At 45.9% G+C, this 24636-nt stretch overlaps 1 protein-coding gene across 1 annotated transcript in view; it reads right to left on the bottom strand.

Annotated features, from left to right (window-relative positions):
* The window catches only part of FBXW4 (F-box and WD repeat domain containing 4), a 62251-nt gene that overhangs the window by 10372 nt on the left and 27243 nt on the right, over positions 1 to 24636 (bottom strand). Inside the window, 1 exon segment of the mRNA XM_082052726.1 lies at positions 4660 to 4725. Coding sequence (XP_081908852.1) covers positions 4660 to 4725 — 66 coding nt within the window.

Genomic DNA, 24636 nt, shown 5'->3' with positions numbered 1-24636 from the left:
GCACAGCAAGCACAAGTTTTAAAGCAACAAAACTGTTAAGAGTTGCTCGTGTTCACTCTCTCAATGGCCCTAATGAGCCAAAGTGGATGCAGATCGATATACACTGAAATCTGAAAGACAGCAACTAATTCTTGCCCACCCCACTGCACAGACAGATGTAACCTAGCAAGGGTGCCATGGAAGGACATACCAGAGATCAAGCAGCAGCAGGTTAGCAAACTTCAGCCAGTTACTTATGATGGTAACGCTCATGCTGGCTCTCAAAGAGAAAAAGCACAATGCAATAGCACCAGAGGCAAATACAGATTACTAACCTGCTCAGTAGCTGCCCTGAAGGACTCCTTTCCATCCCTCTGCTGAGGGCACCAGCCACACACCTGAATCTCCCTTCTCCTCCACTCTCAAGCCACTCTCATGAATCTTCTACCTCCCACCCCCCCAAAACTTGCAAACGCACCTGCCTTGCACACCTGAAAAGCAGGGGGGCTTGATGGTCAAGAAATGCAACTCTGTATCTTCCCCTTTCATGCACACTCTATTTATTTTTTCCCCATGTCTTTGAAAAAGGTGGCAGAGATAAATGGAGAACAAAGAAACAAGAAAAAGACACAGCTTTGGCCCACACCCTGCCTATTACTTAAGGGGGAAGGAACTCTTCCGAAAGAGGAGGAAAAAAATGTGCTCAGACACAATGGCTCAAAAGGCCAGGCAGCAAACCAGGCCACTTTGTACTGCTAACAAGGGAAACCTAATTACAGGAAGAGGGCAAAGAGGGACAGATAAAAGGGATACAAAATTTCAACATCTGTTGCCATAAAGGGACAAGAAGTGGGGAAACGCAAAGTGTCAGTTTGGTGTCAGTGACGGTGTAAAGCCACTTTCAAAGGGCTCTGGAGAGGGAGAAAAACTGAACAAGAAATTAGAGGGTTCTTAAAAACAAAACACTCTGCCAAAAATGCTATCAAAAGAGGGGAGGAGATGGACAAAGACTGGATATTTAAAAGGCAGAGGATCTGGGGTGGCTTGCTGGGCATAGCTAACTTCAGCTCAGTTCTCACAACAGCTCTCATGCTCTGCATCTGTCATGTCGTGTCACAGGAAAGGACCATGTAGGACTTGTGCATTCTAAGTGTTTACAGCTTGAGGACTACCATGCCAGACAGATCACTGGTCCATTTTAAACATCGGGCTCAGCAGAATAGCTCCAAGAGTTGCTGTTATGTGACCTCTAGAGTACTCTACCTTACGGAGAAGCATCCTTGAAGCAGGGGCATTTCTCAGTTAAAGACATGCAGACCACCAGGACAGGCTGGGGAGCAACAATTCTCCACAGGCAAATGACAAATGCTGGCCTTAGAGCTGTTCCCAGTGGTGCATCACCCTCATCTCCCAAGGAGATAAAATTCCCAAAGGAAATAGGAGGTGGGAAGAGAAAGAAAGAGGAACAGGATCTGAAGAAAGTTTCCTTTTCTCTTGCTTGCCATTAACAGGCCGTTCTGCTGAGCCACACACTAGCACTGGCAGATGAGACAGGAAGGTCTGAGCAGGGAAAGACAAAAGGGTGCAGAAGTACCTGACCTGCAAAAGGGGCAGCTGCTGTCATATCCCTCACTGGCACAGAGGGACAAGGGGACTTGCAAGAGGCCAAGGAGTCAGCAAGGCCTGACAATTGACGCAAGGAGGTTAGCATCCAGTGGCCCATACCGCAAATTGTTCTCCTTTCCTATGCAGACCTCTAATCACCTACATTATCCATAGCTCCCCTCCCCACACACAGTTTGATCCTTAGTGACAATTAGTGCACAGCAACTTCTCCACATCTAAAAGCAATCAGATGGCACAATCTAGCATCTGTGGGGTATGTCCTCCAGAGGTGCAGCTACCGAGCTTCAAAAGCATAAGGAAAAAAAAAATCCTCCTTCATTACAGGAGAAAAGGCCAGGTGTAGCAGCAGCTGGAATTTCAGCCATCAGAGACAGCATCTTGGCATTATGTGGTCATTCCTCTGCTTTAGACTCCCCTTGACAATTGCTTGTTGCTGCCTGTTGTGGCTTTGATCCAACACCATCGTCTCAACAGAGTCAGAAATGAAAGACAGTTGTGGGGGTGGGCTGCAGCAAGAGGCGTTTCCTTTCTCCACTAAAAATGTCCTCACCACCAAACCAAACCAAGCCCTTTTCATAGCCCAGAACATATTTCCAGGTGAAGACATTATCCCCTTCCTCTTGGAGGGATGAGAATGGCCACCCCAGGGTCAGGGAACAGCGAAGGTCATAAATACGAAAACATACCATGACCAACAGCTACAAGCACCAGCCAAGGACTTATCTGGCCTGGAACTAAGAAGATCAGTACACAAAAGGTTATTTAAGCTTTAAATCCTTTTGTAGCATGTTCTACCTCTCAGCTGTTGGAGAAAAAGACCACCTACCCCAAGGGAAGAAAATGCCACAGAAACTGCTGCAATGTTATTTACACATACATCCATGCAGAAAAAAAACCAGTTATCTCAACTAACTGGTCTTGGACAGCACTAAACATTTAAGTGGTGCTAAGGATCCTGTAGTTTTAAACAACACATCTTAAGCATTGCTTTATCTTGCCTCATTTTTTTGACAGAAAAGTTGCTTAGACTCTGCTCTTAGAGATAATGTCCTTTCCACATTCAGCCTCTGTGGGTCAGATTCTGGCCCTCTGTGGCCACAAGGAAGGGGTAAGCAGCAAACTCGGAGGGCCTGGTTCTGTCTGCCAGATGTTATTAGGACACACTGAGCACAGAAGGAGCTTTTCACTCCTGAGTAGCTCTAAGATTTTGAGTTTCCATGCCTTTCTCTCACTTCTGGAGTCTGACCAGAGAGACAACATGGACAAGCCTCGAAGGAAGAAATAACATTTCCCAAGGAGATTGCTTCTGGAAACCACTGGAGCCTTTGAAAATTAATTCAAAGCTCTGCTGGGAAGAACAGTTTATGGAGAAGTCAAGACCTGGAAGGACAGCTCTGTACTCACTATGAATGACCATATCAAGCTTCACACACTAGTTTCCTGGCCATGCTCCCTACTCAGTCTCCTGCCCTGGACGTGCTGACAAGACTTCCAGCTCAACACAGGTCCCCAGAAAGGAAAAGACCCAGTGGCACAGTGCATTCCTGCTGTGACAGGTGAAGAGGGGAGAATAAGTTTGACACTGCAGTCATCGCAACAGAGGCCCAGTGGCCTAGGTTGCCTTGGCTTTTTTATTTGCCTGTCACTCAGGCTTTGACGTTATTGAAAGATCAAACTCCGTTGTGCCTGTTCATTACCTTAATCCTATTTTCTACATAGCTTTATTATCTCTTCAGGCTTGCTTGGGAAAGGCTGTCAGAGAGACTGAAGTAGGGGGGAGAAGGTTGCCTATCTCCTCACCCCTGTCAGATGCCTCTATTCAAGAACAGCCGGAAGACTTGATGGGCAGGGGTATCACAGCACAGCCTGCATCCTTCTGGGGTACTCCAAAGGCACCATTGGACTAGGTCACTGAGAAACATGCACCAGAGCTGAATGTACTGGCACTGTCTTTCCTGCTCTAGTTTGTCCTTTGTGAGATGCATCCTTTGCAAAGTCTTTATTTTTGTTACTTCAGAGAAAAAGAAACTGGTTTATATTTGTTTTTGAAGCAGTTAACTCAGACAATCTAAACTACCTCAACTATAGATTAGAAGGCAATTATCCTCAGACCTGCCCTGCATCCACATCAATCCTCTTTTATTTCCTTTCCTCAAATACAGCTCTGCTGACAGCCCTCGGGCCGCTTCTTCCATTGCTCCCCTCTCTCCTCTCCCAGAGCCCACCAGCTCACCTCAATCCTGACAGCACTCCCTTGATAATCTGTGCTGGGCCACTCCTACCCAGGGCATACCAGCCCTGGAAAGCTGAGCTGCCATTCAATAATCCTGCCAAATATTTCCTATGTGTCCATCACTACACAAAGACCCCCAGGCTGAGAGTTTCAAATTTGTCAGCAGTTGAGTCTCACGTCGGGATTTGAGCCCAACTTTTCCCCAGTTGCTAAGGTCAGCACCTTTACCCAACAGGAATTACTCAATGGCCCCAAATCAGAGGCCACAGCAATTAACCTCCTCAATGCTTATTAAGACAGAGAGAAGACAACATGCCCAAATCACTCCAGTAGATAACCTGTCACCACTCCTTGCCTCCGTGAGCTACCAGAAACACCAGCCAGGACAAGATGGCTGTAGAGCCTGCCTTTGCCTTTGGCTTCTGAGCACTATGGGCAAGTGGGTGAGTGGGAGGATGCAGGTCACCTTCCTCACCCCTCTGGCTCAGGCTGAAGCATCAACTGAGACAGATGAAAAGGAAAGTGTAATGGGCATATTCGGATTGTATGTTGGTAATGGGAAGGAAAGAAGATGGCTGTGCCATCAACTAGAAAAGCTGGGAAAAAAAGTTGTTTTTCTCCCTACTGAACCAGAAACACCCTCCAAATACACCTTTCCACAAGAGTTTGTTCTGTCCCCACTCCATCTCACATCTCAGGTTTAAAAATCCCTTGCCTACATGGACAAAAGCAATGACTTTATGGTATCTCAAATATTGCATTTCTCATTGTTATTTACTTTTCTCATCAAGTTTTCCCCTGTAACTTTGAAGCTCACTCACCTCTCAATGTCCCAGATTCTCAGAGGTGAGGTGTGTCCACAGCAGGCTGTCCCCGTCACAAATGAGCTGTTAAAAAAAAAAAAAGGCAAACAAGAAAAAATACTTATTAATCCTCATGTTCTGAAGAAATAGTGCATGAGCAAGACAGAGAAAACAGGCTACAAGACAGACTTTGAATTCTGGTCCAAGACTATTTCAGCATGTTCCAATGCATTTCACAAGGGGCAGGCAGCAGCAAAGGGTGACATGCTTCAGAGCTCCCAGTAGCTCAGCTTCCCAGATGCAGCAGATCACAACTGCAGAGAACTGACAGGACAAAGATGTGTTTGCATATGCAAAGGGAAAATCTAAAACAGGAGCAGCTGTAAACTGCAACATTTTCAAAACAGTTGGCACAGTAGTCAGCACAGTGCATATACAGTCAGCACTGCAAGCTGCAGAAAGATCCCATGGAAAATTCCCTGTTACTTCCTAGTTCATGTCTCACTTCTGTTTGCTGGCAACTTTGGAGCACACTCATGAATTGGCTGCAGCATCACAGGCCTAACAAATCACAGAACAGAGGTCTCTGGTCCAGCCTGCTCAAAGCAGGGCCAATTTCAAAGCTGGATCAGGTTGCCCTTCCCAGTGCTCAAGCACTCTCTATTACAGGCAGCACAGCTCTCCTGCAACAATATTTGGCTCAGTTCACACTCTCCAGCAGGGTCCATTCCAAAGTCCTCTTTGGCAATGTTATGTCCCAGCTGCACATGCTGGCTCCAGAGGTCACCTGATAGACACTGGCCTCAAACTAGTCGATAAGACAGGAACAAATCATTAAAATCAAGCTGTGGGAACATGGGTGCTGTACCTCTCCACACCACACTGCCTGTTTTGTGACAACTTCTTATCCTCAGTCCAAATAAGAGAAAGCAGCTCATACAAAGATTTCTAAGTGAGCTATAAGTGACCTCTCAAAAAGCCACATTTATTGCAGCTACCAAGAATAAAATGCCAAAGCTATGTTAAAGCCATCACAACAAGAAAGGCATGAATGCAGGAAATGGACCTTGCTTTAAATAAAAGCCAGCTCTACGCTTTGCCTCAACATCTTTTGCAGCATGACATGAGGACAGGAGCTGAAAGAGGAAAGCAAAATAAGGACACAACATCATGTCTGTAAAAATAGCAGGTTTTAAACATTTTTTTTGATCCTCTACAACATTCTTCTTTTGATCGTCAGAAGGTGTCTCCAAGCCTCTACTGTAGCAGGAAGGGACTCCTGTAGTGTCCTTGACTTCTGCAAGAAACAAGGCATCCAGCAGCAACGTGGTGAACACACACTCAACTCAGTCAAAGCCAGAGAAGAGCTATGTGGAAGTAGGGCCAGAACTCAGGACTCTTAAGAGCTACAGCTATCGAGGCTCTCTTGTTTTGCCAGCTTTATCCCTTCTACCCAAACTCACATATCTGGAGATGTCCAAAAGTCCTGTGACTCCCAGCTGCCCTTTAGGGCCAGACAAGGCCCACAGCACCAGAGCTATTTCAAAGTCTCTCCAATTAGGCTGTCTTACATGCAAAATCCCGGGTTCATTGGCAGTGCACATGCAGTTGGCCTCATGTGCCTGTAACACAAGGCACTCTACACAGGTGCTGCAGTGTGCACACATTTCCACTGCATGGAAGTCCCTGCCCAACGTCTGAGAGCCTAAGGAAAACCAATTCCTGCTGCTGTGCAGCAGCCATGAGGACCAATTTGGAAAGTGTGCAGCATTTTGTATTTGGAAACAGGGCTTCTGCTCAATAGCTGCCTTCCCTTCACCATAGTGCAGGACAAGAGGGAATACTTCCCTTTTGCCAATATCTCCCATCTCAGAGGAAAACAAGCAAGAGACATGCACTCTGACAGCTCACCGGTCAAACCCCATGTCTGGAAAGCAGCACTTTGGTCAGGGAGTCCCTCAGCTACAAAGCTAGGTGTTGGGTTTTGTCCCTCCCTCCTCAAACATAATCCATTAATAACTACTAAAGCCAATTACCGTGGTTAGAAACATAATAGCAGTCAGGGAGTCAGTCAAGCAGGCAATTTGATGCTTAAGATTTTTCTGTTGGGGGACAAACTGACTCTGTCCCAGCAGAGAACGCCCTCACGTGGGAGACAGGCCTCCTTTGTGCAGAAGGTATGCACAAGGCTTTGATGGTTGCCACAGGTCTAAATTAGCATGGAGGCACACCAACAGGGAGAAAAAGGTGGGAGGAACAGCAAGGTCTAATCCCCACTCATGCTGTCAGTTCTGGACTTTAGCTTTCCTTCCTCAGTGCTTACCCGCAACGCCTCCAAAAAAAAAAAAAAAAAAAAAGCATTAAATAAAGAGATTTCTCTCCAGCATTGCATACAGGCTTCAGAGTCACAAACAAGTATCTTCTGGGTAAAGCTGACTCCGTTCAGTCAACAGGAATTTTGTCTCATGCTTAAGCAGGATCAGGTTTGCAGGCCTTATCTTTAACAGGCTGGAGCCCATTAGCAAGCAAAGATAAGACTTCTCCCAGAAGAGTGGGGCACCTTCACTGCCAAGATTAGAAAGCAGCATTCAAAAGACATGCACAAGAAGTGGTACCAATAAGAAATTGCCAAAGCCTGGGAGGGAAGTGACCTGGAAGTCTGGATTCTTGGGGCATGATATAGGACCCCTCACCTTGAGTCTGGTCTGCAGGTACACACCTTCAACCCCCAGGCTTCTCTTAACTGGGAACCTCGCAGAGGTGACAGTTTCACTCCAAGCAAAAGGGCAATGCAAGTCAGCTTTGGTTGGTCTAAAACAACTTGCAAATTGGAGCTAAGCATGTAAAGCTCAGCTCCAAAACTTGAGACATCGTTCAGCAGAACTGAAGCCTTATGCCAGGTTTGCTTCTTTCAGTTTACCTTCAACAAGGCTTTTTGTCTTAGGAAGCACAGAGCACACACACCAAAAACCTCTGACCAAGAGAATGCAACATCTTCACAACTGTTCTTGCCAGCTGCCCAAAAGAAACAATTCAAGCTGAGTTACTAAATTAGAATCATTTATTTTGCCTACAATGTTTTCAGGAGTCAGAGAGATTGAAGAGAGACTAAATTGGGAAGAGGAGAGCACAAGATACTCAATATATATTGTGGCAGGGACAACCCATCTCTCTGAAGTATATATGATACTACTGATGTACACAGACACTGACCAGATGCATATATAAGCTTCATAAAAAGTACTGTGTCCAGTTTTCATATGGCCTCAGAGGTGCAAAGTCCCTTCACTACTAAGCTTTCCTCTGGCCTGTGAAACCTGCTGGGTACCAACACCACACATTTCCTACAAAAGGCTCCTTTAATGGAAGAAGGAGCACTGTTGCAGGGCTTCCATAACAGGGCATGTTGTCTTCACAGGGATCACCCAGGAGGTAAAAACATGCAAGACGACACAGAATTTCCACCTCTGCTGTACCATAAGGCAAGGGTTTTGCAGAGCTTTGACACACAATTCATACAGGGCATGATTTTGTTGTCCAAAGCAACGCATTTTCCAACTCATCTGATACTTTGATGTTCTCTTTCCCATTTCAGACTTCCCGCTCAGAAAAGTGAGAGAGAAAGAGAAAAGAAAAAAAAAGAAAACTGCTTCTACTGAAGGCAGAACTCCTCTATGCTACAGAAGAGATATTGAGATATTTCAATAGAGATCATTCTCCCACAAGAGAAGCTGGGCCAGGAGATGAGAGAGAACACACATCCTGGCAATGCTGTTGAAAGAAACACAAGAACTTCTCTCCATCTGACCGACTTGTGATTGTTGAAGATCCCCTGGCATTTCTGGCAACAGCAGCAGTGCTCTGGCTACAGTCCAGCTGCAATGATCCCATGCCTGCTCCCAAGGCGCCAACTACACAGTTTCACCCCACTTGTGGCATCCCTCTTTACCCCATTGTGGACAGAACATTGCCAGATGTGGATGAATCAGAGGGTAAGATGTAGCTGCCCAACAGTCCTTTTGGAAAGATGCTGCTTGTCATGAGGCTTGGAGACAGTCTTAGCTCCAGAGACACAAACCCCATTGTACAACACACTTTCCTCACCATCAGCCCAGCCTTCAGAGCAGGCACTGCCTGAGACAGGAATCCTACAATGCAAAGTCATTGAAGGAACCTGGCTGAAACAGACCTTTTCCAACTGCTTTTCTCTCAGCTTCCTCTGTGCCCCAGGCTTGCGCCTTTCCCCTGTACTGTAAACAGATTGCTTCTCAAGTCCTGTTCTGCTCTTAAGGGATTTCAAATCCAGAATCTGCTTGACACGTGCAAGAGCCTGTTCCTTCCTCCTCGCACGCTCCCCCGCCCCCTGGAATGGGACATCGTTGTTCCATTTTGGAGACTATTATATACAGAGATTCATCGGACCGGGAAACAAAGAAGTTATTACTCGACAGAGCCCTGCAGCTGCAAACGTGGAAGGCGGGGGGAGACGAGGGGGAGCACCAAGGGAGACGACAGGGGGGCTGGTAGCAGTGTTATGAAAGCCATCAACAGAAAGGACAGCTCAAAGATGGGAAACATCTTTTTTAAAAACTCTCAAGTGGGATGAGAAATGAAGGAGAAGAGAAAGCAAGTCTGAAACGGAGAGCGGAGAAGAGAGAAAGCAGTTGGTGCCGATGGTGCCGCGGGTTAAACGCACGGGTCTGTGGGTTTGTGTAGCCTTTGATTCAGCACTGACACGCTTTGGCAAGGGAGGCCACCAGAGCTGTCAAATCCTTCACCAACGTGCCCATCAATTGTATTCAGCTCTCCCCGACCCGCACTGGCATTTTAATTACTGTTGGGTAAACTAATTTGTACAAATGAAGGCAACTCTGCCTAATAGAATATGCAAGCTCTCTGACCTCTGACAGGCGATGACACAAGATACAAAGGAGGCAGAGGAAGGCTTTTTATCAGAGCCTTATTACTCTCTATTACTCCAATTAGTTAAGCTCCAGTGCTCCTAATTGGGGGAAAAAATTGCAATTAAATCAATTTTTGATGGGCTGAAAGTGGGTTAGCAAACCGCCCTGCCTGTGAAACACTGATATTATAGCAGCAAAGGTCAAAGTCTTTGTCGGCACCTGTGGGGCCCCCGCCTCCCCTCTCCAAGCCCCTCTGTGCCCCCCCAACACACACACGCAGCTCGCTAAGGCGAATCATTAGAACATGTCATGTCTTATCGCGACCGCCACCATCCTTCTAACCTCATCAGTTGACATCATTATGGAAGGTAACTCCTCCAGCATGAATACAGTGCTAAGGTCACACAAACTTGATGGAGCCCCTGCTGAAGAGCCCAGGAGGCTGGGGAGCACATGCAACAGTAACAACATTGTGAAGGGGAGAGGAGGGGGTCGAAAACTCAGCGCATGGAGTTTTGGCACCTTCAGTATGAGGCTTCTCCAGCAGGCCAGACACACACAAAGGGAGGGAGACAGCTCAGGGAAGCAGGTGCTCCTTCCTCAGGGATATTTAATTTGCAGGAAGAAAAAAAAAAAGCACAGCATCAGTTGAGCATTTTCTTCTCCATGAGAAAGCAGGCACCACAAACATGCAAGACATCCCACCTAGCTTTGACTCAGGCAATGCTGGACAAAACCAGGACCAGGTGGGCATGCAGGGCTGGTATTGCTACTTTGCTGCCCCAGACCAATTCCTTTAGCCCTACTTTGCGCCTCTTGCAGGATGACCGGAGAACTGAACCACCTTCATTGTCTCAGAAATCAGTCAGGACAGCTGGGTTATAAACTAACAACTCAGTAGCAGCAAACTGAACAAAAATCAGCAGGTAAGGCAGTTGCACCAAAAATCTGGCCACTGTTAATGGGCCAAAATTACAACTTTCCAGAACAGGGAATGTGGGGAGTGGAAGGCTATTTAGAAGACAGTAAGACTGGAAAAACTAAAGAAGCCAATGACACATGATATAACTGTCTGAAGCCTGAAATAACAAATGCAGATTGTATCCAATTTATTACAGCTCTGCAATTTCCCTCTGGCTTTTGGCTCCAGGCTAGGTCTTTCCATATTCCTCAGTCCTCAAGAGCCTTCCCACCCTTCCAGTCCCATGTACCATGTTCCCTCCGCATCCTTGCCATGCAATGATTCAACTCCAGACCCTCAGTGCAAGAAAAACAAAACAACATCCATCCAACTGACTTAAATATTTTCTATCTGTGCTGGTGGCTGCTGAGGCTCAAGGGTATCCACACTGCACTTGGTTTAAGCCTGGTTTTAGGAGTCTGCTGGCAGTCTCCTCAAATCCCTGCACTACTCCAGAATTGCTTCTAGAGTTCTCTGGAGCTGAGCTTATATTTGGGGCAACTGCCTGCATGCACGTAAGATAGTCTTGTATTTGGACTCAATAAGAGGACTGAGGTCCCCTAAGCAAGCAGAGGCCCGCTGCAGCATAGCCTCATCTTTGTTCAGTGGTGAATAACATTGCCAAATAGAACCAGCAGCTGGAGGCAAATGACCAGGCTTGTACCAAAAATGGACTGGAAAGTGCTGGCACATTTGCTCCTTGTTCCTTAAGCCTCATGTATATGCTGCAGCGTCCCTCAGAGCACCAGTCAGCTCAGGGTTGAACTACATTCACAATATGCACTGTGTATTTCCCACAGAGAAAAGTACAGAAGAGCTCTGCCACTCGCCACCAAGGACTCCACACAGAGAGAAAACAAAATGCATAAAGACAGCTGCATGAATGCCACAACATTTACAACCATTGCTGCTCCAAGAGGAACCAGCATGGTCTAGCACGGAGCACCAGTGACACAGGCACAGACAAACAGCTCATGCACATGCTGCCTCGAGCCCCAGGTGAAGTAGCACAAAGTGGTCCCCAGAAAAAAGGCATTTGCATTTTGTACTGAAGGGCACTGTAGAGATGCTGAGTTGAAACAGTGAAGTCTCACATTTGAGGCAGAACTCCAGTGCTTCTGATAGAAGAAATGCTTGCATCATTGTCTCCCACATCACTTACTGCATGCCTCGGGGTAGAAGGAATGCCGAGATTTACCTCTCCAACCCTCTGCCTTGGCCTCTAACTCCAGTGTCTTGCTCTAGACTTGAGAGACCCACAGGCTGAAGAACAGAATAAGCCTTCCTTATCCCCCAAGGCCCAATACCCAGCATGGTAGATGGATCACCCCTACTCTAGCGAGCTGATTAGCAGGTACCCAACCAAAACAGCTTCATCTTGCCTTCATTGCTTTGCAGTTCCACCCCATATTGTCTGCCCAAGTCATCCCAATAATCTTGTTCTCTGTCACTTTGTCAGCCCTGCAGCAGGTAAGTTTTGTGAAAACATGCAACCAGACATAGAACATAATCCCCATTTCCAGAGAAAAACTGAGCTCAACAACTTAAGGCAGAGATTCCAGGTAGGACAGACAAATGCACACAGGCCTCTTCCACACTGCAGCACTGAACAGGAAAATACCCTTTATTAGAAATGAGTTAGTCCACCTACAATCCTGATGTTCCTATGGCTGCTGGCATCTAAATGTCACCCTTCTTCCTCCAGTACTCCACATGACACACACTTTTATGGAGAAGTAAATGTCCAGAACAGGACCACACTCAGACTAGCTCTATAAAGTTGATTGAGGGTCCTGGATGTTCCCATACAAGAGGGATATTCAAACAGTGCTTTTCACAGCGCTGCTGTCATTTTTCAGAACGTCAAACAGAATTGCCTTTGTGGCTGCACAAGTATTTCTACTGGGTTGATATCAGTCCTCCTCCTTCATTAAAGGGAAAGGCTTGATAACCTTTGTTTAACAGTGTAAAATACTTAATGTATGATATGTCCAACACTCGTTATCATGCTTCCTTGCTCCCCCAACATCTGGGCTTGCCAGGCATGGAGCACTTGTTCAGGACAGAGGTCTCTGTATGAGAACTCCTGCATCCCTAGCTCTATCCAGACTCAATCCCCAACTGATGATCAAGTTATTACTGTTATTGCAGGAAAAGAGACTCCTAAACCATAGAAGAAACATAATCCAGTATGTAACTTGGGCACTGGTCTGAACAACACATACCAAACATCAAAGGGGGCAGAAAGCCCACGTCAAAACTGTTTTGTCTCTGCATTCTTACCAGGCCTTTCCATGAAAAGAGCTCTCTTTGCAGGCATGCACTGGCGTTACACCTTGGAAGCCAAATCAAAACGAAATGTGACCGCTGAGAAACCACTTCTGAATCTAAAAGCTGGGCTATACAAGAAATACAGTTCTCCAGTCCTAACACAAAAAAAACTTTTTGGGGAGAAAAAGGAAGGAAAAAAAAATAAAAAAGGTTGAAGTCTAGTGACTTCCAGGTCAGTCCAGGTGGTTAAAAACAACTACAGTGAGGTAATTTCAGCTTATCGGTAATCAGAATAAAACCTCATGGGACATTTTTCATTTTCAGTAGCTGTAACATTAGAAAGGCAAAGAAAGTTGCTACTAAGGTTACACTTGTGTTCTGAGGAGTTTAGAGATTTTTTTTTTTTAATTGTTTCTTCTTCTTTTCCAAGTGCAGGTGAAATAACCAAAGCTGGTACTGGACTTCTTTAATTACACTATGCATTCTCTCTTACAACATCACTAGGGTGATCTCAGCCATCTGCAGCAACTTCATCCTATGTTCTACTCTTGCTCTGCTTCCCAGAGTAGCCATTCAAATAGACTGGCAAGACTCCTGCTAGGTATCCACCAGACAGCACACTCTGCCCCCAACTGCTGCACATGCCATCTGCAATACAGTGCAAAGGAAGTGCAAGGTGACTTCATAAAAACTCTACCTTGAGCAAATCCACTGGATTTTTTGAACCAACTGAAAGGAAGAAATGGGTGAAGCTGCTAGCAGAGCAGCGGCAAAATGTGGTCCATGGATGAGAGACATGAGATACCATCTGCCCCTGGGAGAAGGCAGGGCACCCTCAGACCAGCAAATATATCAGGCAGATATCTGAAGGCCCAGCACCCAGTTCTCACCCACCTGAACACCCACCTCTAGCCTTTACACCCAGCACCTACTCCCCTCCCTTCTGGACTTGACACCATCAGCTTTCCCCCGCAAGCTGGAAGACACCCTGAGCCTGACCCTCACCCACGTCCCCAGATTCAGCATCCCCCTCGAGCTCAGTGCCCTGGGCCCACACACAGCCTTGCAAGAAGCCCTGAACTCCAGCCCTCACTTTCTCAAAGCTTGCCCAGGTGTAAAGCTCCAGCGATTCCTTTTTCTTTGCCATTTTTCCTCCCTCCTCCCTCTCCCCCTAGTCCCACCAACACTTTCAGGCCACACAGTGAGCCAGGAGGTTGGAGTCCACGAGGACCACTACAGCAGTTGTGCTGCTTCAGCCCCCCCCAATCCCAAGACAATTTCTAAGGGCCATTTCTTACCCTCCCCTCTGCAAAATGATTTCTGTTAATTGCCTGGTGGGAATCACTTATAGGTGGGGGAGACTCTCCCCCCACATACACCCTGGCCCCTAATTGGCTTATTGAAGTTTTAACATGGCTTTCACCTGGAGAAGCTGGTAATTATTCCCTTCATTCCCCTCTTGCTTGTACCTGTAGCTTCACACTTGGGGCCTGCCTGGCTCCACAGGGGGGACTTTGTTCCCTCTAACTACAGGCCCCACACAAATGGGCCCGGCAGCAGGAGAACGCAGCAAAGTGGTAATTTTCAGCCCGGCGTAATTAGCCAAGGTTCTTTCAGCCCAAACTGCTGAATGGGGAGGGGACTGCTGGGGAGGGTGCGCCATGTGGGAATGGCGGGACAGGGGCTGCTCTCAACAGGCGGACAAAGACCTCTCGGGGGCTCTGATCTGGGGCGAGTAGGAGGAGGGGGTTGCAGTAGGACAGCCTGCCTGGCAGAGCAGGGGCACGGTCAGTGGCGGGACATGCACTGAGGAGCTCAGCTTATGTCAGGCATCTTCTCCCAGCCCATGGAACAGGATAGTGCAGGATGCCAATAAAGGGGTAAAGCAGAAAAGAGATCCAGTGATGTACAATAGGAGCATGTGAAGAGGTGTGATGCATGACAGATTCTTGAAGGCCTGGTGTAGGCTACACTCCCAGGACAGGATTTCTAGTCTACTACGTTTGCACTGAGATTAAGGCAGGCAACAGACTTGAAGAGAGGAAACTGGACATCACAGGTCCCAGACGGGATAGCCACAACTGTGCCAAGGACAGAGTGACAACTGTTACTGCTGAGAAAAATCACAGAAGAATCATTCACCTCTTTCAGCATCTGCCCCAAAAGTCAGGCAACAAGCAGAACCAGGAGGACAGCAATGAAAGCTCCAGGTTCTCTTTTTGTTGAGCCATTTCCCCTTAGCAAAGCAAAACTGCTTTTCATAGTGGGACCTCACTTATTCCACCTCCCTTTTTGCAGAACCAAAGGATTGTAGCAGAATCTACCAGGAAACCTGCTGCATGTGTGTTTACCAAACCACATGATTTCCAGTGTATTGCTCCTGTGTCACACCAGACTTTGGCATCAGCTGTCCCACAAGTCAGAAACAGGCATCTCGTGGCACAGTACCTCTGTTGATTCTCAGGACTTATTAGGATCTACACTTCCTTTGAATTATCACCATTGCCATCTGAATAGAAGTCCTTGTCCTGGCTGGTCAGCTCCAGGCCCATAGACAAATTAAACCTGCTCAGCTGACTTGATCACAGCTCCAGTGCGATAAGGCCTTTTTGGTTTTATGTTATTATATTTTGAAAATACTCATCTTGTGTCCCTTATGATTGCAGCATACTACTGGAAAGCAAGAACTGTGACAATCTAAAAGCTTGGTCCTTATTCTGCAACAACAACCAAATGAAAAGTAGGCAAGTGAAAAGATGCCCACTTTGATCAGAGCACCAGTTACACAGGAGTGCTGAGCAAGCCCTAGGAGATGATTCAGTCACAAAAATCCTGACAACAAGTAAAAAAGATCCTCAGAAACTCAATATGTATCAAGGAGACAGGCAGCACAACCCCTAGGGCACAGACTTGTAATTTCTGAGCTGCCTAAAATACACAGCTGTGACTCAATGCTGCAGCAGGTGGCAAACTGGAGAAGTTGCCCAACTCCGTCTCACAATACCCTGGTTTCTCTTCAGATCATTTACATCTTTCGCATTTTACTCAAGACTCCCACAGAAAGGTCCATTTCTCAACTTCAATCCAATTTTTTTGCAGCCTCACCCAAACCGTTTTAAGTACTCCCCACAGAAATGAGTTCAGCTAGATCCTGTGCGCCTCCGGCTCATCAATGCTCGAGAGTTTTTCCTTTAAAAAAACCTTTTGACACTTCTGAACAAAATACGCTTGCCATGAAATCAAGGCCAGCATCTAGGCAGCAGACACGAAGAATAAATATAAGCAGACCCAAGCTGACCAGGCCCGTTTCAAAGTGGGAGAAGACATGGAATGTTTCCTATGCTCACACCTTATCACAAACCTTAGAGTGTCCAGGGCTTTCTCTTCTTACAACCCCACACTCTACAACAAACGGACATGTAGAACTGATTTAAGTAAATAGTCCAGCTGTCATTGCTTTGGACAAAAAACTAAACATGTGCCCATGAGCAGAAAATGTTTAAGGAATCATGCTGCAAAACCTCTCCTATTTTAAAAATATCTCCTTTCTATTTTTTAAGCTTCAGAACTGCCAATCCCAATATACTTTCAGACGTGACTGGCAGAGTTTCCAGTTGACAAGGATTCTTTTAAAATGCATATATATGTTGACAGCTTATCTAAACTTTTCCTTTAGAACATATGACAGAAAATGACTTTTCAATAAGCCAGCAATCCACACATGCCAGTGAGGTCAGGGGGAGGGGAAAATCCTTTCAGGTTTGCCAGAACAACTAAAACCCAATAATGTTTCAGTTTAAAAGTAGAGATGGGAAGAAATCTGTTTTCCTGGTGCCACAAGTCCTGAATTATTTTTTTCTTATTCCTTTTGCCATAAACATACACACACACGTATACCAAATTCAAACTTCCCAATTCGGGATAATTTTTTTCAAGTTATCAGGGTGTGAAAGAAGAGGAGGACTTCTCAAATGTAGACTTCTATCATCTTCCCACAAAGGGCAGCAGTTCTTTCTCCACATCATACAGAGGCAGAAACTGTTACTTGTTCATGCTTACAGGGAAACAAGCCAAATCACTTAAAAACAGAATGCTTTATCTTCCTCCTCAGCTCTGTGATCTTAAAAAAAATTCAAATGAAGTCTCAATTTGTTGTTCAGCAAGGGAGTAGGAAATAATACTCAAAGGGGTTTAAGAAGCTAAAGACCTGGAAATGTGAAAGGGGAGAAGTGTGTATACGTAGCACATGCTGCACACAGAGAGCTCCAGGACACTGAGGCATGGAGACACAGGTGCTCTGTGGAGGAGGCAAGCAAAGCCTCATCTGTGTTTAACTCAGCCATGAAATGACTCCTAGAGCTTTCCTGCCCTGATCATTCCAGCCCCAACACAGACACGCTTGCAACGACCTAAATTCACTTGCTTTTAAAGCTCCAGGCAGCCTCCCCCTCCCCAGCTCTTCACTCTATGCAATATGATTCGCTTCAGGCTTTTCATGCTGTTTGGAGCATTTCATCTGTTTGCCCCTAAGCGACCAAGATCCCAGATGAAGCCCCTGTCCTCGTCTGCAGGTTCAGGGCAACCTTGGTTGTGAGCAAGCACTAGAGTGAGAAACAAAACCCACCAGTCAGGCCAGAAAGCCCCAGCCCTGCATGCAGAGAAAGGCACGTGAGATTTCATTAAACAACCAGACAACACATGTCTAAGGCATAAGGATGTTTAGCGGCCACCTCCCACACAGATCACACAGTGGCAAAAAGCCACTGAAAAAGTTTTGCAGGAGCCAGAGCTCAAACCATCCTGACAACAATATACAACAAAAAAAGTTCACAGTGTAAGTTATCATCTTCAGTATCTGTAATCAGGCTGGGTTGCAAGGCAGGTCAAGAACTATTAAATTTCACTGATAACTGAGATTAGCCAGATGAAGACAGGAAAGGGATCAGGCAAAACAGATTTTGTAGAGGCAGGGAAAGGACAAGGCAAGAAGGTGAATAATAATTTATTATGACATTTAATGTCAGTATACTGGGGGAAAAAAAAAAAACACCACCACACAGACAACAGAGACAACAAAGTAGGAGGGAAAGGGTTTCACTGGAAAGGATTGAGAAGAAGTCCCTTCAGCCACACATCTCCAAAGTCTGCAATGGAAAAGAGGATTCCCTAAAACACATCCTTTGATAAAGAAATATCTGATAAAGAAATATGAAGTACCATACTGGCTCCTGGCCCTTAGTAAGTTGCTATCCAGGTGAAACAGGACAACCTGCTGGCAGTCAGTCCTCCAACACTTCAAGGAACAGAAGTCTGGAAGCTTTAGATGCACAGGCAGCTTTGTGGGCAGGTGCATGAAACCACAGTTTCCTCCTTTCCCTTCCATGGCCTGCTCTATTCCCATGCACTCTGAGAGGTTAGGAAATCTCATCCAAAACCACAGTTATTAAAAGAACCATTTTGACTTGGCAAGTCAAACACCCACATAAAGAAATGCCAGAACTGAGCTCACTCACACACCCTCCAGTGCAATGAGCACATTAAAATGTCAGTATTTGATTCTGCAGCAAGTTAGTCCCAGTTGAAGCTGCCACTGATCTTTATCATGTGGATACACAAGATCCAATTACACGACCAACAACTCAGGTTAGGCTGCATCTCTGTGGACTCCAGTCAGAGGTTGCACTGGAAAGAAATGATGAGCTTACCACATCTCAGGAATGCCTACAGGTGAAGTCCATTGTAAATAACAACTGGCCAGCAAGTATTTCCAACACTGGTGGTTTGCTACTGCTTCACACAAGGCCATTGATACTAGAATTGGGATGGTTTGGTAAAAATACTAAAACCATCAACAGAGCAGAGCTCTAGCCAGGAGAACCTTAACCTCTCCTTCACTGGAAGCTGGGAAGGAACAGGCAGGAAAGAATCTTTATGCACTTGTCTTGTTTCTTACCCTTCTCCCTAGACATCTACTACTGACCACTGCTGGACATCAAACACTGGGATAGATAGATGCTGGATTGACCCATCATTGCCAAAGACCATGAGAAATGCCCACCTTGGTCAAGCCGTGGCCCATCTAGCTCACTGTTTTGTCTCCAGTAGTGGTACTAAAAGATGCTGTTTAGAAAGAACACGTAAACTTGGTAAACTTGGCAACTTTTAGTGGCCATTCTCTTCGTACTGCCCCAGCATCCACAATTGCTATATTAAGGATTTTTAAAAATGTATCCCCATCTAGTCCTTCATTATGGACCTGCTATCCATGAATCTGTCAAATCCCTTTCAAAACTGCTGGCATCATCCACCTCCATAACCTTCTGGAGCAGAAAGTTCATGACAAACTGTGTGAAGAAATACTATCTCCTAGTAATTTCAAATGTCTCTGGTTCTACTATTGTAGGATTTGGTGAATAACACTTCCACACTCAAGTTTTACCCATCACCATCCTGCTCTCCATTTCTTTTCAGACTGTATTTACCAAAACTGGATAATGAAGGCAATCAAATATCAATAACTTCTGCAAAGTGTTTGACTTGGCACCAAATATGAGGAAAGACCACAAAAACAAGTTACAAACTAGTAATGCAGCCATTTACTTGGTACAGAGGAATGTTACTCTCCTATATCTCCTCTTCAGACCCTGTTGGTTCATTGCCCCTTCTGACGCAGGTTAGAGTTAATTGGTTGCTCCAAGCTTTGAGGCTTCAACCAGTCTCAGTCACTCCTAGACCAGCAGGGACCCATATCACTGGCTTCACTGCGAGAGCTAGAGCAAACACAGGCCTGAGAACCATCAGGGTCTCACAAACCATACTTTGGGAAGCAGAGGACAGAACCATTGCACAGCGGGAACAGCACTGTTCACCTGCATTCAATACTACTAAAGTACCTGACATTTTCCATCACATACAAGAAACGTGAAGTCCTTGCTCTGACAAGGCTACAAACTTATCTGAAGTGGTCTGCACACAACTCATGCCCTCAGGTTGCTCTGAGACCATCAGAAGACAGATTAGTAGAGAAACATTATTGCTTTCCTAATTTCTGGAGTAGGGTCCCTTGCTCCTCCACTGTCAATGAGTAGAAAATCCAGGTGGAGCATATGGAAAAGGAAAACATGCTCTAGGCCACATGTGTTAATCAATGTTCTGCACAAGACAAAAAATAAGAAGCAAGAGAAATCCTGTTCCATCAGACAGTTCTGCTCCATCCCCATCCCTCATTAAATCAGCCTGAACAGGCAAGGCAGGTCACTGAACAAAGCACAGGTGCAAACCATAAGACAGCTGCACCAGGAGGCAGAGACCAAGCACAGCAATAGTAACAGTTGCTGCTTGGCACACATTAGTCTGTAATTGCATCCTCTGATCACTTCTCTCTTTAGGTGGTTTGGTTTTTTTTGCAGGAGGAGGGGCAAGAGGTACACACACAGATGACCACCAGACTTCTTTTTCCCCTGAAAAAAAAAAAAAGCTGTTGGGTTCCAGCATGCAAGCCTCTATCCAGCCCCCACACTAATAAATCTGTTGGACTATCAATCACCTTGGTACAGGTCTCTCTTCTCAAAGGAAATGGGCTCTCTCTCTTCATTAGCTCCCGTATCTACCAACCATAGCAGGGCCTCATTTCAAGTCCTCTTTGATGGACAGCTAGACTTAGAGGAACATGTACCTCAACCTCAGAGGGAAGAGAACAAGGATTTACTAATTAGGGCAATGCACATTAAAAGCTGGCTTTAATACCTGGCCCCAAATTAGCCCTGCACCTGTGAAGTGTCAGGATATCTACAAAACAGTAGGAGTACATCCCACATGGAGGCAGATGCACAGATGGTGAATGGAATGTCATGAACACACAACATCTCTTTAGAGCAAGAAAATGGTTGCAGCAGTTGTGCTTTGTGCAGGTGGGAAGGAAGGTAGAGAAGACCTGACAAGACGTGAACCACAGAACACACTACAGGCAATACTGCAGAGGGAACAGAACTTCCAATCTGCCTTCCAGTCTGGAGTAGTTTCACACTGAAAGAAAAAGAAACCAGAGGCAATGGAGCCAAGGAGAGAGTCATAGCCACACAGTTCTGTCCACATGTTTCCAGTGTCTGATTCCACTCACAACAGAGATGCAGGATGCCAGCTACTAAGGGAAGCTGAAGTTTAGCTGCAGGCAAAGGGCACTCTGGCATGCTGTATTTCAAGCATATTAGCACACAAGCCAGATGCACAACTGCACACATTGAAAAGAAATTCCCATTCTTCAGAGAAACCAGTTTCCCTTCAAACCTGACTATCTCCTCCTATTTATTTGCTCCTCTCCAGATTCCAGCCACTCTGGTGCTGTTCCCATCTCCTCTCTACGTCCCCCAGTGTTTAAAACGTAGTTTGCTTTACTAATCTAGAGTCATACCGATGCACTTTCTCATTTTATACAATTTGCAAAGCATCTTTTGCGAGAACTGAGGTGGCTGGAAAAGGCTGGGATAGGAGATATCATCATCCCGATAAGTGCCAGACTCAACATGGGAGAAAGCCCATCTGTGAGCCATGCTTTCATTTTAACAGTATTTTCTCTAGGCCTGAAGATATTCCTGTGGGCTGTGTCAAAATGCCCAAATTCAGCAGCAAGGATTAAGTCAGAGATTTATGTTTATGAATTCTGCAAATTCATGTCATCTGTAACCTCATCCTGGGCACACAGATGACAGAGCCAGCTCAGCACTGCTGCCATAAACCCTGTCCCACTCTGCTAGGAATCACTTTCTGTGCAGACAGGACTCTTCCTTCAGCAGTTTCCTACAATCTACATTCCTGTGCTTTTTTACTCCCTCTCCTCAGCTGGAACAGGAAATTTTGTAACTACAGATTAGCCGAGCAATATATGTTGCCTACCACTTGGCTGAAGAAAATCTGCCTTTCTTTTTTTCCTCTTTTTTCTCCCCCTCTCCCAAGAGCACTGACTGATAAATAATCCAGTACCTGCTTGGAAAAAAGAAACTGCCTCCCCCTCCCCTCCTAATCCAGAGGTGCAATGCAAAACCTTGTCACTTGAATTCCCTCAAAGTTACTCTTAACACCCATTTATACATAAATATGCCCATATAAAGAGCATCCATGTATGTCTGCTTCTCAAGGTGGTGCAAGCTATTTGGACCACAAAGCTATGCACAAGCCCCAGTGCCGTCACAAGACATTCTGCACTGGAAGATGGACACTGCCTTCCCAAGGATCTCTCCAAATTCCCGTTGGACACAACAGCTCTAGTTAAGAGGCAGAATCAGACAGACTTGCCTCAAACAAGTGCTTTGCACAGCATGGACTTGATATGCAGTAGAAGGCAAACTTGAATTGACTCCACTGAACTTAGTCATAAAACACATATCCCTGTGCTTCAAACAAGCTTTTGGATACAGTCTACCAATTTGATCCAGCAAGTACCAGCATCAGAAAGTTACCATCACCTGCAGCCTCCTGTAAACTATTTAGTTTCCTTCAGGAAAACTCCGACTAGCACTTGACTTCAAGTGCACACAATCATCACTTTCTTCTCTTAACAAACAGAGAACTGGTGTATTACTATCAATCCTATTCCAGCAGCAGTCCACAACCTTCAATCTGATAAATTCCATCCTTCCCTCAGTTCTCTCCCAAATATATTCTTTACTTTTAGAAGAACTGAGGGCAGGGGGGAATTCCCCAAAGAGGCCCAGTGCTTCCCTCCTTGTAATGAAACCTTGTAATGGAATGCCCTGCACTCCAATTAGGAAGAAATGCTAATTTTCTCCAGTTGAGCACCCCCTCTAGATGTATCTAATTTGTTTCACTGCTTTCATCTCTCCCCTCCATCGCATTTTCATTTAAAGGTTATGATCTGTTTGTGCCCTTCATGCCGCGCCCTGACAAGACACCCCTATGAGAGGTTGCAGGGGCCATGTCCCCCTTTCTAGCCCCCTTCCCAAACAAAAACCAAAGCTTTTTTTCCCTCCACTGCCTCTTTAAGAAATGCAGAAAGATGAAGGGGGAGAGCAGGGAATTGGGAAGACAATAATTAAAAATAAAAAATAAGCCCTCTTGCCAGCTGGGTAGTTGGTTGTTTCCAACAAAAGGTTAGAGACCTTTGCACCATGACCAACACCAGTATGACCAGTGCAGGCCAGCTGGGAGAAAATGCATTACAGAGCTTTGCTACTTCTGCAGATCCATGTTAGGAATAGCTGCCATGCAAGAATACTCTTTTGCAAAAGGTTTTGAGATGCTGAATTGTTCAGCTCCTTGCAGGGTTGGAGAATACATTCTCTCCCCCCTGCCAACAGAGATACTCTGTCCAGAACAGAAAGGACAAAGAAAGTTGGCTTAGCTAAGGAAAATATCTCAGTAACGCTCTTCCTACTCCTCTGTAAATAGGTTATGCCTTGTTCTGGGACCTGTGTTTGATCAGTTTCTTCAGGAGAGCAGGGGCTTGAGCTAGGTTGTGTGGGCTTTGGAATAGCTCTTCGTGGCATCCATAAATTCGTGCTGCCGTGGCTCTGGCTGGCTGCAGGCAGGCTTGTAAATCCTCAGGGCAGAACCCATCTGGACAGGATGACTGCCCAGAAGAGCTTTCTACAAAGGCTCTGTAGCACATATGAGACAGGCATCCAGATCCCCATGCTGACACTACACCACTTCCCATAGAAATTTCAAAAAGCATTTTCACCAAAATTGAAAAAAAAAAAATCCAGCCACCAACCTAGCGTTTCCACCAACAAGGCCCCTTTGCAGTCTGCCCCAGTATTCTCAAATAAAACAGTATCCCTGGGGCTGAACCCCACACACACCCCCTCCTCCTAAGCCAAGACATTCATTACTTGTGTTCACCGTCTCCCCCCTTCACTTCAATTCTCTCCTTCAACTCTTGTCCATTAGAAAGGAAATCCTTGATGTACACTCTCTAGACACAAGTTTCAGCATACATGTACTCAATACCCTACAAGTTGAAAGTACCCAAAGAACATCTTTGGAGGCAACACAGCTAAGTGGTACCCAACTGAAATGGAGCGGGAACTGCTGGGTTCCACCTGCGGCACAGCCTGGAACAATTCCCCTTTCGGAAAAAGGAGAGGAACAGCTGGATACATTGCCCAGGTTGAGCATTGAGCAGCCTGTTCTTGGACAATAAGATGAAGCTGGAAAAGTACTGCAAGAGTGTTTTCTGTTATGAATAGGCAGTTTGCTAATACTGCCCAAGATAGCCAGCTCCCTCTCAGTCATTTCCTGCTGCAGTCCCTGAAACCCGTCAGTCAGAGCACTATATGCTCCATTACAACCTATTTCCTCTCTATGTTTGCAATGCCTCCAAAAGCTTTTGCAGAAAGTCCTGATGATTCCCCACTCCAGCCCCCCTCTGCAGACACTGTTCCCTCATAACTCGACTTTCTGGGACCACAGACAGGGAGTGGGTAAGAGGCACACAAAGATTTACTCTTCATAGATAGCACCCTTGCCCTTTCCTCCCCCGCCAGGCCCCCTCTCTATATGGTCCATGCAAACAAACCCCGAGTGGGAAAGAGCGTTCGGATGAGGCCTGTGTCTGGGCCAGCCGCCTTTCATCCAGAAGACGCCTCTTCCCATTGGAAAATACACGCATTGTGTGAAAACATTTTAATATATTCATGCACATTCCTATAGCTCGCAGGAGCGAGTGGGTCCCAGCACCCTCCCCTCCTGCCTTCCAAATGATCTTCATAGGCAGTGATGCACTAGGAATGCCACCTGTTTTCTCAAATGCCCGCGAGTATGTAAATTGTGGGAATATGCAGGCCAAGCGCTCTGGTTTTATTGTGCTACAGAAAAGATTTTACTAATTACTTGCCTAAACTC

Source organism: Streptopelia decaocto, assembly GCF_964273445.1.
Source record: "Streptopelia decaocto genome assembly, chromosome: 5".
In the NCBI taxonomy this organism is placed as follows: domain Eukaryota; kingdom Metazoa; phylum Chordata; class Aves; order Columbiformes; family Columbidae; genus Streptopelia; species Streptopelia decaocto.
This window is presented reverse-complemented; position numbering and strand designations above follow the sequence as displayed.